We start from the raw sequence: 16,101 nt of genomic DNA, 5'->3' as shown, positions 1-16,101 counted from the left end.
CAGTGATGGGTTACCTTTGGTACCGCAGATTTCTCTAAACTGCATTTCCCTGATCCCCAATCACACTCACTGATGTATGCATATGGGTGCCAATGCACTGTTAAGAGAGAGAGAGAGTGCCTGTGTATGTTTGTCTGTCTGTGTCTGCCTGTCCAGGTGCACTATAGGTCTCATGGTGTTCAGTAATCATCGTGAAATGTGTGTGTCTGGCTGAGCAATATGGGAGTTGTGGTCCACAGGAGAACGTTTATATTTTACAATATCCATCTGTTTGTTCCCCTATCTAAATATCCATCCATCCTCTTGTATCCCTTGTGGGTAACACACAGTGTATTTGCATTTATTTGTATTATGCACCATTGATGCTGCTAATATCTCTACACCGCGTTTATACAGAGAGAATCTGTTTGACATATTAAGTCCCCTGAGAGTATTGTTGATGAAAATGTCTCCAGCAATAACGTTTCATGCCTTAGCATTGGCTATTTACTCCCATCTATCAGTAGGTGACATGTCAAGGATTCATACAGGAAAGATATTTTACGTCTTAATTTTCAGCCTTTAACACATTCAGGATTATTTACTAAAACAAAAATTATCGCTAATTCAAAGAGAATTTAAGGCCAAAATAGCTGAATTGGAAAAAATCCTTCAAGTCAGCTGTGTTTCCAGTTTGGCTGCTTTGGTCCAAAATCTGAAATCCACTCTCTTTTTTTATTTTATTTTTAAATAAATTCTTTCTTTTTGGAGTTTTGGTGTATTTCAACAGAAGGGTTACAGAAAAGAAAGGACTTTTTAGGTTAAATCATAGTAATATGAAATTCACTTTTAATTTCTAAAAATTCTCACTTAAATAACCCTGATTCTTACATTTCACAATTTATAGTCCTTTTCTCGAAGAACATTAGCGTCCCTGACGTTTCTGAATCACATTTCCCATTATACGCAGCCACCCGACAGGCTGTCTGTGCAACATGGGAGTTGCAGTTCATAGACATCTGGTGCACCACAGTTAGTTATCCTTGTTTATGCCCGGATTTGTATTTCAAAGTGCATGCTTTCCCTTACATATGAGCCCTTTCGTGATCACACAATATTGCATTTATCGGATTACTTCCCAGTACTATGAGGTTAAGCTTGGAGCCGGCATTGTGCACCTGTCGTTGCTATCTATGTAGAAATCCTTTAATAAATACATTTCTATGGGAACCATAAAGAATGGTTCCTTATTTAGGGGGTGCTCTCTCTCTCTCTCTGCATATTCCATATGCTCCTCTATAGCTTTTCAAACTCTCTGATATGTCATACTATTGCTGTTCTTCTAAATAAAACATAGCGTTTGTTTTTTTTTTGTTTAGTTTTTTTTTTAAAATTAACTTTCTATTGATTTGTTGGACATATTAGTTTAGTTATTTGTTTAAAGTATTTTAAGAGTGAATTACATTTTAGACACTTTAGATTTAAATCTTCGCCTCAAAGCAGACTGTGTAACTACATGAAAATGCTATAGAAAATAACAATAAAAACCAAACAAAAAACAATGCAGAATGTTAACTAGTTATTTTCGTTAACTTAACTATTCTTTTTAAACATTCACTCCATTTAGATGTAACTCTGGGCACCATAACAACTTCTTCAGAGTGAAGTTGTTATGGTGCCAGGAGGTCCCTGGTGCTGCCTCACCTTAAGGGGTTAAACCGTTCTCGAATGGTTTAACCTCATAGTCTTCCTTCTTTTTTCTCAAAATCAGGAAAGTAACTCAAAATAGCCAGACTTGACAAATTCTGTGTTAGCTAAGCATTCTATTTGTCTTCCCTGGCCTCATGTTTAAAAATTCACTTTGAACTCTCACTTTAATAAAATAACCGTGAATAAATACGTCCAAAAACACTAAAATTTAATTATATCAAGAAAATCTGAGTCATAATTAAACAGATCACCAAAGGCATTCATGTTGGAGCCAGGGCACAATTTTGTTTTGTTGGTTCATAATTAATTATTACTATGAAGTGACACTCATCCTCAATAATGCATTATAAGACAACTCTTTGATGTAAGAATCTGCTCCATATTACTGTGTGCCCCTTTCATTTTAAGATGCGTCATTCAAGTGAATATCTCATATATAAAAATCTTTAAAATTGCCTGAGTCATGACATAATTGTACTGAAGTACACAGGTGGCAAAAACCTATAATAACATCTAATTTATTCGTCGTTTTAAAATCTGTAGTTTCCAGATCAGTAGAGTGTCCCAGGATAACAAAAGGCAGTTTGACGGGTCCTCTTTTTAAGTAGACCAGAGAGGCAGTTGATATTATTTTGTTTGACGGTATAAAACCCCTATGCTATGTAGGTGTTCAGAGCTTCATTGTCCTATATTTTCATAGTGACTGAGCAGATTTGGTTTAATGGCTTACATTCTAAATGTTACAAATACAATTAGCTGTGTTTTGGAAGAGTTTGGCAAGGGTGTTAGTAGCTGTGAGCAACATTAAAAAGTATTGTAGGTGCAATTAAAAAACAAACAAAAAAAAAAACATTTAAAAACAAAGAAAGATACAGAGGACGTTTACCCAATACGTCCAATCTATTCCAGTTTAATAAGCTTTATTGTACAGCATTATTGAGAATGGGGCAGGGCATACTCTAAAATGGATAGATACCGAAAAATGTAGTCTAGTCAAAAAATGAATGAATGAATGATGACGATGAAGAGGATTTGTTATTTTTTCTGATTGTGTCAGTCCTATATGTAGTGAGGAGTGGATGTACAGATCACACTTTCACAGCACTCCTGGTATTCTTCGACCATTGTCGCCATAACGTGCCAGGAGCACAAGACCCTTGTCTGCCATAATACTGGGCTAGCGTGCCTACTTTGACATGGCCATGTGTACTCTGCATGGTTTGTAATTGTATATTGTTGTTGGCCAAATTGGAGGAGACGTTGAGGTCAGATTAGGTTTATTTTTCCGTCTACACAGTCTGTGTTTTATATGCTCCTAAAGCTTACCTTATCAACTGTGTTTTGCAGATGACATAATCCATTATATAAAGAATAGAACTCCACGTAGAGTGTTATGTGTAACCGCCATGTAAGAGCCCACTCAGTCCTGTAGAAAATCCTCTTCTGCAAATACTCTACGGGTATATTCATTGAAAATATTCATTTTCTGGCTGTTTTCTAGCACGCTATTTTCAAGCGATAAAATACAACATGCAGCATGTCTTGTGAGGCGTATAACGCAGTGCAATGTATTGGTCTTGTATACTTGGATATACAAAATGTTTTATTATTTTTACTAAAAACATTTTTTTAACACAATAAGTATACAAGATTATTGCCACAGCGCTCATCCTACATGTTGTGTGGTTTCTAATGGGGGTTTCTTCATTATGACTTACTCTTCTCATCAAACTGCACCTCTTCTTTATTGGGGTACACTGCGTTGTCCTCCTGGGGTTTTCCTAATACAGTCCTTGTACTCCGGACATAGACGTGATGTACATACATGTTGTGTAGTGTTTTCTCCGACACAGGGATATCATTGTTTCAGGCAGTAGAGTGGTTTTTCCTTCTTTCTACAGACATTATATACTAGGCACATGGATTCTATAAAATGCAGTTTATCATTTCTAAACCAGGATTAAACATATTTTTACATCCGTGGCACGTTTCACGTTTTAAAATGACTTGGGAAGTTCCTTTCTGTTATTAGTCTTGGTCCATTTAATTTAATAATAAAAAAAAAAAATCATTAATTTCGTAAGGGTTCTCCCTCCCCCTAGTGTATTGTCACGTTAGCAGTACAGCATTTAAGTGGGAAATTACAGCATTAAGCACAATGTTGTTTAATTTGAAAGAATTGCCTATTTCCTTAAATGGTTAAGTAATGTACCAGCTTGCGGTTATTGATCTTTTCTGCATTTATTATGTGGAAGCTAAATCCCCTCTGCTCCCTAGAGAGTTTGCCTTTGTGAACAGCCTGCTTTCCTGTGACAGCTTAGACCACCTGATACATTAGCAGGAACCCATCCTTTGTTTGTTACCTACATTGGGGTGGGGATGAACTCTCTTTCCAGGTTTTTTTAATATTACATTTACTAAGCTCCTATATAAAAGTCGTTCGCTATGGCCGCTGTTCCTGTTATTGCTCCATAACTTATACAGTCTGTGGCAGCCGACATACAGGTTATGGCTGCCATTTAAATTCCCCCCTTACTACAGGTTTAACTGATCAGGCGAGATTCAAACTCCTTGTAGCCCACTGAGTCTGCCCAAGGATAGCAGTGCTGCACAAAGCCATAAGGATCAGGCAATCATGTTTTAGGACATTGTTGATGGTTTATACAAATCCAAGTAAGTTCTGATTGTGGTATGTATTCATATCTCACGTATAGACATCCAGCAATAGGTTTACAAAGCCTGCCCTCGATCAGAATTCTGTTATAGGCTGCCGATACCTTTACCCAGTACTGGGGGCTGTTTCCCTCTGTACCCTGTACATACTGTGATTGTCTAATTAGACATTGTTTTGTCTGTAACCTTTAAAGGGATTCTATAGGTTAAGGAATACAAAGTTATATTCCTTACACTATAGAGCCCTCTGGTCCCCCCACCCCCAGGCTCATTCGGTTAAATAAAAAATAAAAAAAACCTTTGTGCACTCACCCAAATCCATCGCCGATCTCTCGCGATGCAGGGTCAGCACTCCACCTCCTTTGACGTCATCCGACAGGGGGGCTATTCCGCATGCACAGCGAGCACCTTTATTATTATTATATTATTTATTATTTATATTATTTATAGCTTAAGCACATTAGGCCCACGCCTTAGGAAAGGATTGATTCAATACTTTTCTATGTGTATTTCACTGACGCTGGATGTCCTCATGCAGAGTGTGATGACGTTCAGCATCAGTAAAGCGACCTTAAGTCACTTAGCCACCAGGAAGTGCCTCTAGTGGATACCTGATTGATAGCCCTAGAGGCAGTCTTAGTTCTGCAATGTAATCATTGCAGTTTCTCAAAAGCTGCAATGTTTTACATTGCAGGACTAATAGGACAGTGCACCAAGACCATTTCAATAAAATGAAGTTGTCTGGGTGCCTATAGTGCCCATTTAATAGTCGATATTTCACCAATGTGAAAAATGGTACTCTATAAATAAACGTAGGAGCAACAGCAGGAACAGCAATAATTGTATTTTCTCTGCATAGAAAGCTGATTTTACATTTCTAAACTTTCATGAGTGTCATGACACTTCATTTAAGTGCAAGTGACCCGTGTTAATTGGAAATAGGTTTTCGTCTTTCTAAACTTTAGAGAATCTATCACCTTTGAGTTGGTGACAATTGCAGTTTTATTAAAGATTGTAGCTAATTGGGTCTATAAGAGGTGTAAACCACAAATATCACAGCATTATTTGAGGGCACGGTTAATCACATTGTCCACGTATCTTGCCTTGCCTCATCAATTTGTTAAAAGAAAAAATAAACTTTATTTAATTTTTTTTATTTTAACATTTTTTGTTAAACCGACAATGTTAAATGAAACTGCTAATGTGTTTTTTTTTTTGTTTTTTTTTCACAACCTGGACAACTAAAATGTAGGCTTGTGTTTGTGCTTTATATTACATTTTACATTGTACAGTGTTTCTTTTTTAATGTACCTTGTATGACTGGCTGTCCATGCACAAGCCAGAGTACAGCTTGCATATCCCGTGTTGCCTTGTACTTGTACACCATTCTCTACAGCTGTTTGCGTACATATGAAGCATCATGGGATGATGATGTTGCCCCAGTTGCAGAACGTCTGTGAGAGTGTTTACCTGTACTACATTATTTACCCAATAAGCACTTTTAAATCACTTATTGGGGTGGAGGAATGAGGAACTATCACTTCCAAAGATGTGATAATTCAACTTTAACTTCGCTGGTTCCTATTTGACTGATGTCAAAGTCTGTTTCTTTGTATACTGTATAACACTTATCAATGTATTTGCTGATTATATCAATTACAATTTACATCAAACAAACCTTGGCATCTACTTGTCTTTGTATGACTGGTCCAATATTCTTTTTTGACAATGACAAAGTTGGCCCAGCACTCCTCCAATGACACAAATCCTTAGTTTAGTGCTTTTACAGAGATCAAGTCTTCTTTTTCTTGGAAAAGACCATTGCTCAGATTTAAAAAAAAAAAAAATGTTGTAGGAATGCAGAGCCATCTTTGTTCTTATCACCGCTTGTTGCCGCTTTAAGCAGGACAGGATATCTGTGCCATCCACTACACAAGAAAAAAAATACAATTGACACATTGACAATATCAAGTTTTGACTTATGTGATTTCAGTACAGCATTCTCTATAACATTTGTGACTCTTTAAAAGAAGGGGTCAGCAACCTTCGGTACACAAGATGTTGTAGACTGCATCTCCCTTGAATCTTTGCCAGCATTATGGATTGTAAAAGTATTATGGGAGATGTAGTCCACAACATCTGGAGTTCCGAAGGTTGCCTATCACTGCTCTAAAGGAACAATACAGACCCCTAATGCGATTTAGCTTGCTAACAGGAGGGGCCCTTTTGTCCCAATTTATTAACGAGAAACCGTCTCTTTTAATAATGTGTTTAGGAATACCCCCTAGACGTTAAGCTGACAGCCAGGAGGGCTCCCTGCTTTGCTCCAGCCACTGCTTCCCTTTGAGATAAATAATTAGCGTTTTTTTAACTTTAAAGTGTTACTTGAAGCATTTGTATTATTAAGTCTAGACCTCCAGCATGCTCACACAGGAACATAATTACTATAAACTGATATATGCATACAGATTTATGGTAGATATGGACTATGGATGGTTTTATAAAAGAGCTTGACCTCTCACTTGCACTGGGGATGATAGATGAATATTAGTGAAAGCATCAAGGTTTTTTTGTGATTTTTTTTTTTTTTTTTTTAAGTAACTAGCTAGTTTGTAATTGCATTTGTGGGAAGGTGTTATACTGACCTTGAGGTCTTGAAGAAGTAAGAGCTTGACATTTTGTTTGTATTGTTCGTGTCCATTAGTCTCCTTACACTCAGAAGACATAAGATGTCTATGATATTTTCAACTCTGTAATCTAGCATTGAGTTTTCACACCTTGTTACGACATGCTCTCTCCTGCTGTGATACTAACTGTACCCAAGCTAGAATGTGTGGGAAGCCTGTGTAATATAGTATTGGATTATATAAAACATATTGTGACAATCTAAGGGGTTTGTGTGAATTGTTCAGAAAGCATTAAGTAAGCTGTGATTACAGAGGAGCTGGATAAATTTACAGATCAGCATTTTGTGTCTAAATATTGCATTTTAGTTAATTCACTACTATTCATTGTTTTGTTTAATTATAACACTGTTCTTGTTCTCATTCGTAAAGCTGGTTTGGTTAATTCTAATCTTACTAAAAGATCTGGGTAAACATCTTTAAAGGGACTCTATAGGCACTCAAACCACAGCATCTCAATGAAAATTATTGACAGAGACGCTTCAGTAGAGATAGTACAACTTGGCTATTTTTATTAGATTGTCTCTTAGTAATCATTTGATGTGCATGAGCACTAATCTTCATGTACTTTCCTACAGCACAGCATTGTATTATTGGCTGAGGTCATCGATCTCGATGATCTCAGCCAATGAGGTGAGACAGCAGCGCAAAGACCAGCGCTACATGGGAGAAAGTCAAGTAAAATCTCCTTGTTAAGTTTTTTTTACAACTTTCAGGGTCCTTAAATGATCCAAGGGCACTATAGCATTAGGAATGCACATTTAATTTTACCCTTCCGGGAGATTGTGCATGCATTATAAGATCTCATACTTCACATTTTTTGCATGAATGACTTGCTAATAAAATAGTTTAATATAATATTCTGGTCTTTTACGCTGTTATTCTGTAAGTTAAATACGTTTTTGTAACTGACTGTTAAAGATTAACAAAAATGTTATTTTGTCATTAAATGGGTGCATTTATATTTCATGTCTGTATACATACTTTCCAGAAAGCATCTCAGAGTCACAGGTTTAATTCTCAGCAAATCAATTGAGACGTTTATCCTTTGATGAAGGTCAATAAAATGAGTACCTTTAAATTGGGTAACAATAACATCTCAACCCCAGGAAGTACTTGGAAACCAGCAACAAGCTAAATGTACCTTTCCTAATTAAATACGTTGATATTGCTATTGTTATAATTACAAAGAAATAAAACAACAGGTTTTCATGATCATTTGTTTGCAATTACCAATTTCGAGTCAGAACAAGCTAGTTGTTTGGAATTGTTCAGATAAAAAAATCTTTGCAAAAAAATAATAATTTCTTAATATTTAATTTTCATAAGCAAGGATGCAGAAATGTAGGTACCGTATTTCTATTTGATTCAGTGTTTACATCTTTAAAATTCACAGATGGTTTGTGTTGTTTTCTAATCAACGAGTGAGATTATTTATAGTTGGTAATTATTTTTTCTTGAGTACTGTTTGTCTTGGATCTGAGTACTCTAAATAATAAAATAGGCAAGTAGGAGCAATCTTCTCAGATCTATAAAACTTACTACACAATGGTTCTGGAGCATTATTTTTCTTTTTTTTATGTTTTACATCTTTTTATATATATATATATATATATTTATTTATATTTTATTTTTGTCATATTTTCCTTGTGATACATAGATGTTTCTTAACAATACAGCAAAATACGCAAATATCAAAATTACACGGTGTAACTTAATGTAATGACATGTTATTGAAAATGTTTAGCACATTTTTACTTATCAAAAGTTAAATTTCTACAACTTAACATTCTCCGGAGTGAAATGAAATCAGCTTGTTCTCATGACAATTACAAACACATAAACATAAACACAGTGAAACTTAGGCTGCACCCTATGATTTCTGTTATGTTGTGATTGTCCCTTTTAGAAATTGCTGCCATGGTTGCCAAATCTCTTTATATCTGTGGCATTTATCTAGCGCTCCCCTTCTCAGTTCCTCCATTGTGTGGAAGTGTTCAATTTTACAGTACCAATCTTTTTTAGAGGGTAATGCGGGGGTTCTCCAATTACTCACTATATTATATTTGGCTGCTGTCAGCATGAAATAAGTGAGGGAGTACCTGAAGCTACTGTGCGACGTGTTGAAATGGAACAGGAGAAGCGCCTCTATGTTAAAGGGGATGTTCAATTTTGTTACTAAGTTTACCGTGTTCCATACCTCCTTCCAAAATCCTGTAATAAGATTGCACGACCACCATATATGTTGAAACGTGCCTCTTTCTATTGTGCATCTCCAACACTTGGGGGACGTAGTAGGGTCGAATCTATTAACATCTACTGGAGTAGTGTACCATTTGGATATGAATTTGTAGTGGGACGCTAGAATGTGCATGGAAAATGGTCTTAAATATAGTGTTCCATTCCCCCTCCCCAGCTCAGTGTGTAGGTGTTCTTCCCATGTTCTAGTGAAATATGGTAGTTGGGTATGTGTTTGTGTTTGTAATAATTTATAACACGTGGAAGTTGGTTTGAGTGGGTTTTTGTCCTGAAGGCACAACTGTTCAAACTTAGTCAGCTCCCTAGGGCTCCAGTGTAATAAGTCCTGTGCTTTTAAAAAAAATGCCGTAGTTGTTCGTATTGGAAATTTTGGATAAGTGTTGGCATTTCTCCCATCATCATAAGAGATACTGGAGTTATTCCTTCTTTGACTATAACCTTGACTAACGTTATATGACCTGTTAGTTTAATGCCTTTTTTGTGGTTTTAACAGTAGACCTTTTTTCTCGGCTGGGAAATTTGGATTAGCTGTTATTGGGTAATTCGGAGAGGGAGTTGGGGCTATGTCTGCTCCCGCGAGGATTTTTTTCCATATTCTAATTGTGGGAGATATTGTCGGGTGATTTGGTACTTTCCACTCATTGGGGGCAGTTAATAGCCAGGGTAATGTCTGAAGTGATTCCCCTATCTGGGCTTGTTCTATGGGAATCCACAGTTTGGATGACGTCTGGTGTGACCAATCAATTATGCAACCAAGATGTATGGCTTGGTAATATAGACCTACCCCTCCTTTGTCTTTGGGTACATCTTTTAAATTTGATAGGTTAACTACTAGTGTATTTTCTGCATATTTTACCATTGTTTATAACCATACTTCTTTGGTCACTTTCCACTTCAGACTGGAATTACTGCCACTTCAGAGTGATATTTGAAAGGGACAGTGGGCTGCACGGATCTTTCAGAATTTAATACTACCTCACATTTTAGAACATTAAACTAAAATTATTCTGTGTATTTGCTCTTTTAAATGTAATTGATTTCTCCATTTTTTTATTTAAGTGGTTTGATTTGTGTTTCACTGTATGTTTCTAGGTTGTTAAATGTATTTGTTTAATTACAAGGGAGTTGTTTTGTTAAAATGAGAAGTATGAAGTAAAATACTATATACTGTTATTATACTGTAATAGAGAAGCCAGGTCCAACAAAAAGGTGGGAGACTTTTATTTATAGAAAAATATATACACAAAGACTATGTGGGGGGAGGGGGCGGGGGGGGGGGGCTAATGACCCTATAGTGGAAAACAAGTTTGTTTTCCTGGCACTATAGTGGTCCTTTAAGAGTTCTGTCATTTTGTGTCGGTAACATTGCTCCTGGAAATTGATGTGTTCTGAGAGCTAGACCTAACACTTCTACTTTTCCATGTCCAGCCTGAATAACTTGAGTAAGTTGCTTAATACACCTTTGTTTGTAAAATAATTGAAATGTGTAGGAGTCAAGTGTTTTCTGTTTTCATTTCTTCTAAATGTTGGTCTGTGATAACCGTATCCTATACTGGTATTGTAAATAAACTGAATAATTGCAATATTGCACTAAGGATTCTGAATGGTCTGATACTGGAGGATATGCAGTAGGGTGACACCATGAGTTACTGCATAGAGTGACCCCCACCTGCCTCCACAACTTCAACTTACTACTGAGCTGTCTGCCGCCCTCCCCTCGGACCTGAGCGCCGTGTGTAACAAAACATCCTAGTGCTCGCTCAGAGGCAGTGGCTTCAGAGTGAGGCACTCTCCAGGTCATTGGCAAAATATACTAAGTTTGTGCATTTACAACTGATTGCAATGATATGCCTAGTTTATGCATTTATAACCGATTACTATGATATCCCAAGTTTATGCATTTAAAGCATAGAGGCCTCATATACCAGATGGCACTGGCAAACTGTTTGTGGACAAAGATAGCCCTGGCATGTTGTTTATGTGTAAATATGGCACTAATAAGTTGGTTGGGGACAAAGCTGGCACTGTAAAGTTGTTTTGGGACAAAGATGGTATTGGAAAGCGGTTTGATGGCAAAGTTTGCTTCGTAAACTGTTTGAGGACAGAGATGAAGAGGTGGAGCTTAAAGAGAAAGAGGTAGAGTTTACAGAATGGTTGGGTCTTAAAAGGAAGAGGTGTGGCCTTGACCAGAAGCAGTGGGGCACATTAAGATTGAGGGGGGTGCATAAGTTTAGTCATGCCTAGGGCAGCACAAAACCAAAATACACCACTGCACTCGACCTTGAGTAAAACCTAAAATCTTTACATTTCATATTGCATGTCAACAGGATAAATCCTACTTTTGCTTAGGGTGACCTGCATTCTTGCTTGCCAGTAGACTGTCCTAGTTTTGTACATATGTTCAGTGATGTGATTTTTATCATTCAACATTAAAGGAGAACTATGACTTCTCTGGCTTTTACACCACTGACTATAACATAGAAATTCGCCTGTACATTGTTATCCTTTTTTTCCATTGTACTAAAGATTTAAAAAATTACATCATAATCCAGTTTAAAGGGACACTATAGGCACCCAGGCCACTTCAGCTCATTGGGATCAGATAAGTAAATAAAGGGTTTATGAGCCGGGGACGGACGGATTGAAGGGCTTGATAGTGCCAGGAATACAGCTTTGTATTCCTGGCACTATAGTATCCCTTTAAATAATATAGCCAGGAATACACATTGCAAATGAAAAGTGGAAATAGAAACAATGTTTCATTTCTCCTCTTCTCAAAATGCTTTCTCTATGCTGACTAGCAGGTGCAATGGACAGAGCTTATAATACTGATTGACAGGGAGCTCAAATGGAGGCACCCAGTTGTAGACTAAAAAGGTGTTGAATTAAATTAATTTTCTTTTTCACATCTTATAAATACATATTTGCTAAATATCAGGACATGTATAATAATGTTACAACATAATGTTAAGAAAACCTGAGAAATGACTGTTCCCCTTTAATCAATGGTGGGAGAGTGGCAGCTCTGACCTAAGCTCTAGGACTCCCTTTTACTTGGGATCACTGTGAGTGAGAAGTGTGAGCTTAGAATGTGGACACTCGCAGCATAACTAATGTATGTTTCTGCTCAGTGTATCCCGACTTTTCCAGGTTGTCATTTATCTTCCATGGTCACTTTTTGTGATAGTCCTGGTATGTTACCCGTTGTGAAGGTGTTAACAGAATTAGAGAGTGGGGGCTAAATCTTGTGAATATGGGTAATAAATTGGTCAAGTGCATGATGTAAAATCGAATATTTCTCCATGCTAAGACCACGTAATGAACACTTAAAGGGACACCATAGTCACCTTGACCCCTTCAGCTCATTGAAGTGGTCTGGGTGCAGTGTCCCAGCACCCTTAACCCTACAATCGTAATATTGCAGTTTTTTATAATAGGAAATAATTACCTTTATGGGTTAACTCCACCTCTAGTGGCTGCCTACCAGACAGCCACTAGAGGGACTTCTGGATTGTTAGGCGACTTTTGGTCAATGCATGAGGACTTCTAGCATCACCAGAATCCCCATAGGAAAGCATTGAATAATGCTTTCCTATGGGGAAAGCCTATTGCGAGCGTGGCCATTGCCGCGTATCTGCATTAGGTGTTCCCCACCGCTTGATGGACATCAGTGCTGGACCCAGGTAGGAGTCAGAAGGTTTTTTTTAACCCCTTCTGGACCATGTGGCACTATAGGTTCCCTTTAAAGAAAATGTTTATATTTCTAATGCTCTTTATAAAACCATTTTATTGTCTGTTCGTGTTATTTTGTGGGAGTTCGTGTTTGGTTTTTCTTGTTTTATGTTTGCTTTTCAAATTAATGTCTTGTAATTAGCTTCACTTTTTTAACAATGTTTTTGTTATAGCTCAATAACATTAGCAGCACTCACTAATTCTGAAATTTTTATTAGAAAAATTGCTAAAAAATAAATAAATTAAAAAGTCTTGCAATAAAACCCAACAAAAAATGTTTGCTCGGAAGATTTATATAGCTTTATTGAGTCCTTATTACTATTTCTCCACCAACACAAACCTTCCCTTATATATCTCTATTTTAGACGTTTCATTTTGGTAGTTTAATCTGTTCTGTGTCGTTATCTAGCAGAGTTAAGGTGACATGAACTGCTCCAGCCTATCACATGCCTCTGTAGATACACTGCCATATGGAATGTATTGTTTGTCTGTGCACATTGTATCAAGCATTGCTCTGAGTGCTGGGCATTCTAATTGTAGAACTCTTTGTCAACATCTAATCAGTAGTACTTATTAATGTGGCATTGATGTGTTGGTGGCAGTGCCTCTACAATCAATCATACAGGACTGGCTGGGGAATATTCTGACAGCATTACTCTGTCACATTATCGAGCCCTTGGGTTTTCTTACCAAACTTCGTGTTCAGTGCACTGTAAAGTGAATCTCACTAGCTAAGTCACTCATGTGCATTTGAATCCATGTTTCCATATGTAGCCCAGGGTAAATTGTCCCCATTTCATTCTAGTTTATTTTCCCCCTATCATAGATGGGTGATTAAAGAACCATTAAAGTTAAAATACTGTTTGATATTGTATTAAATAAACCTCTGTCTGTAGAAACATAATGATTGAAGATCTACAGTGTAATTAACTATTTAAAGGTCTGCTTACAGAGAGGTATACAATATCAGTGAATACATATGTGTGTAAATTTTAATGTATGTATGTAAAAAAATGCATTCGGGCACAAATTAAATTAAAATTGTATTACAATTTAAAGGCAAAAAGAAAAAAAAAAAGTTACAGGTTTATTTTTTTTACAAATTTCATAAACAATAGTCAGACCTTCCCTGGCTGTAACTCACAAAGCCTGCATGAAATAAAAAGGGTTTCATTATCAATCAAATGCTAACTTTTCAGAAGTTTTTATCTCCTGCTCTGTAAATTGAACTTTAATCACACACAGGAGGCAGGAGATAAAGAAATTCTAAATTAAACAGACTGTGCAGTAATGCAAGTTTAGACATTATATCTCTCTTTATAGGAAGGCTGTGGCCTCTGTTCTTCTTTGATTTGCCCTGCTTGGGATGCACCCTGAAGCAGGGCAAATCTCATCAGTGACGATGGCACTCTGGCTTGGATGACAGTAACGTTATGTCACTTTGTTCCTATACTCCATAGCCAGTGCTGGAAGCGCCAACTAGAGTTTCCATGGCAACAATTGTGCATGCACTGTGGTTGCTATGGAAGGAGAGCAGAGGGATCTCCTGTGGAAGTTATTTTCTGCTCTCCCTTGTTAGTCAATGCCTCGGCAGCTCGGAGAAAATAATATTTTTAAATAGGTTTTTCTCCTAATATATACATTTGATAGCAAAAAAAAGTCATTGTCACACCAATGACAATAATTCATTTGTTTGTGCTTTATTTTCTAGTCTTTATGGAAGACACATGCAAGCCAACCCCGAGCCTCCAAAGAAGAACAACGACAAGTCCAAGAAGATTAGCCGCAAACCACTCGCAGCCAAGAATAAATAGATCATCGATAGGCGCTGAGCTCGGAATATGGCTAATTGTTTTTTATTTATTTCCTGATATACATTGTATAGGGATCACTAACACAAAAATAATCCTTCCATTGTTAAGCTTTTTATTATGTCCTGCTTATTTGGCAAGCGCAACCATATAATACTTTGATGGCTCAAACAGTTGAAAAGTGACTGTTACTTTTTTGTATTTTATTATGTATTTGTTCACTGGCATTACTTATTTTGCTCTTCATTTATACATATATCTTATATTCACACAATATGTTTCGTGTTTTCTGTTTATTTCTCTATAGCAACTGATGTTTGCTTACAGTTTGGTGCTTTATGCCCTGAAAATGTAAAAAGTAGAACTCACACAATGCATTTATAAGAATAGACAGATGCTATCCTAATCTCACGATGCTGTCCGCTAGGTAGAGTATGATTGAACTTTCCTGGTATTTTTAGAAGTAACCACTTTGTAACCACTATTATTGTAATTTGTGCCCTTTATGCCAGAAGCATGGGGATTGAAACTTATGTATTGTAATGTGCAAATTGGCCAAGACAATTATTATTATTATTATTTAAAAAAAAAATTATAGTACTTTATTGAAAAATATAAGGAAGTGATGCACATAACAAAAAGAGGGAGGGAACAGTAAAATTCACATTACACAACATGTACATCACATGGTTTAAACATATGCAATTAAAAAGACCAATTATTTGATTAGATGACTGTAAAGAATTCCAGGTAACAAAGAATTCCAAAAGAAATTCCCCAACTTGGGAAAAAGACCTCTTAGTAGGTTAAAACGTTGCTGCCTTTTTTTGTTTCATTAAATCTACCTGCGGCTTTAACACTCTGAGTGCCTGGGGAATTTCTTTGATGCCTTAAGTGTTGGGATTGCTGGTCCTGCTCCGGAACACCAGTGGCTGCTGGTTCCTATAATCATCTTTACTGTAAAGAATTCCTGTCATGGAAGACTACACCAGTATTTTAAAATATGAGATGGGTATAACTGCCAATTGTTTTGTTTTTTGTTTCTTGTTTGTTTGTTGTTGTTTTTACTTACTGGAAGAATTTGCTAGGATCTAGTGAGGTCAATGGGTATCTGGACATTTGTCCTAAATTCTACTTCCCGAAAGTTTGTCCACAGTGCCCAATAGTTGCTTCATTGTAAATGCAGCCATAGATTCGTCTAGTTAAGGTGAATTCTGTTGATCAGTTAAAAAGGGTTGGGTTTGACAGTGCTC

General features: G+C 36.8%; 1 protein-coding gene across 3 annotated transcripts in view; it reads left to right on the top strand.

Annotated features, from left to right (window-relative positions):
* RSU1 (Ras suppressor protein 1) overlaps positions 1 to 15,122 on the top strand; it is a 133,522-nt gene extending 118,400 nt beyond the window's left edge. For all 3 annotated transcript variants that reach the window (XM_063450775.1, XM_063450776.1, XM_063450774.1), the window contains exon 9: positions 14,749 to 15,122. In XM_063450775.1, the coding sequence (XP_063306845.1) occupies positions 14,749 to 14,851 (103 nt within the window). In that variant the 3' untranslated portion in view covers positions 14,852 to 15,122. The remainder of the gene's footprint in view (positions 1 to 14,748) is intronic.
* The last annotated feature ends 979 nt before the right edge of the window (positions 15,123 to 16,101 follow it).

The sequence above is a fragment of the Pelobates fuscus genome, chromosome 4, assembly GCF_036172605.1.
Source record: "Pelobates fuscus isolate aPelFus1 chromosome 4, aPelFus1.pri, whole genome shotgun sequence".
Classification (NCBI taxonomy): domain Eukaryota; kingdom Metazoa; phylum Chordata; class Amphibia; order Anura; family Pelobatidae; genus Pelobates; species Pelobates fuscus.
Note: the sequence above shows the minus strand (reverse complement) of the source record. Positions and strands in the feature narration are given on the sequence as shown.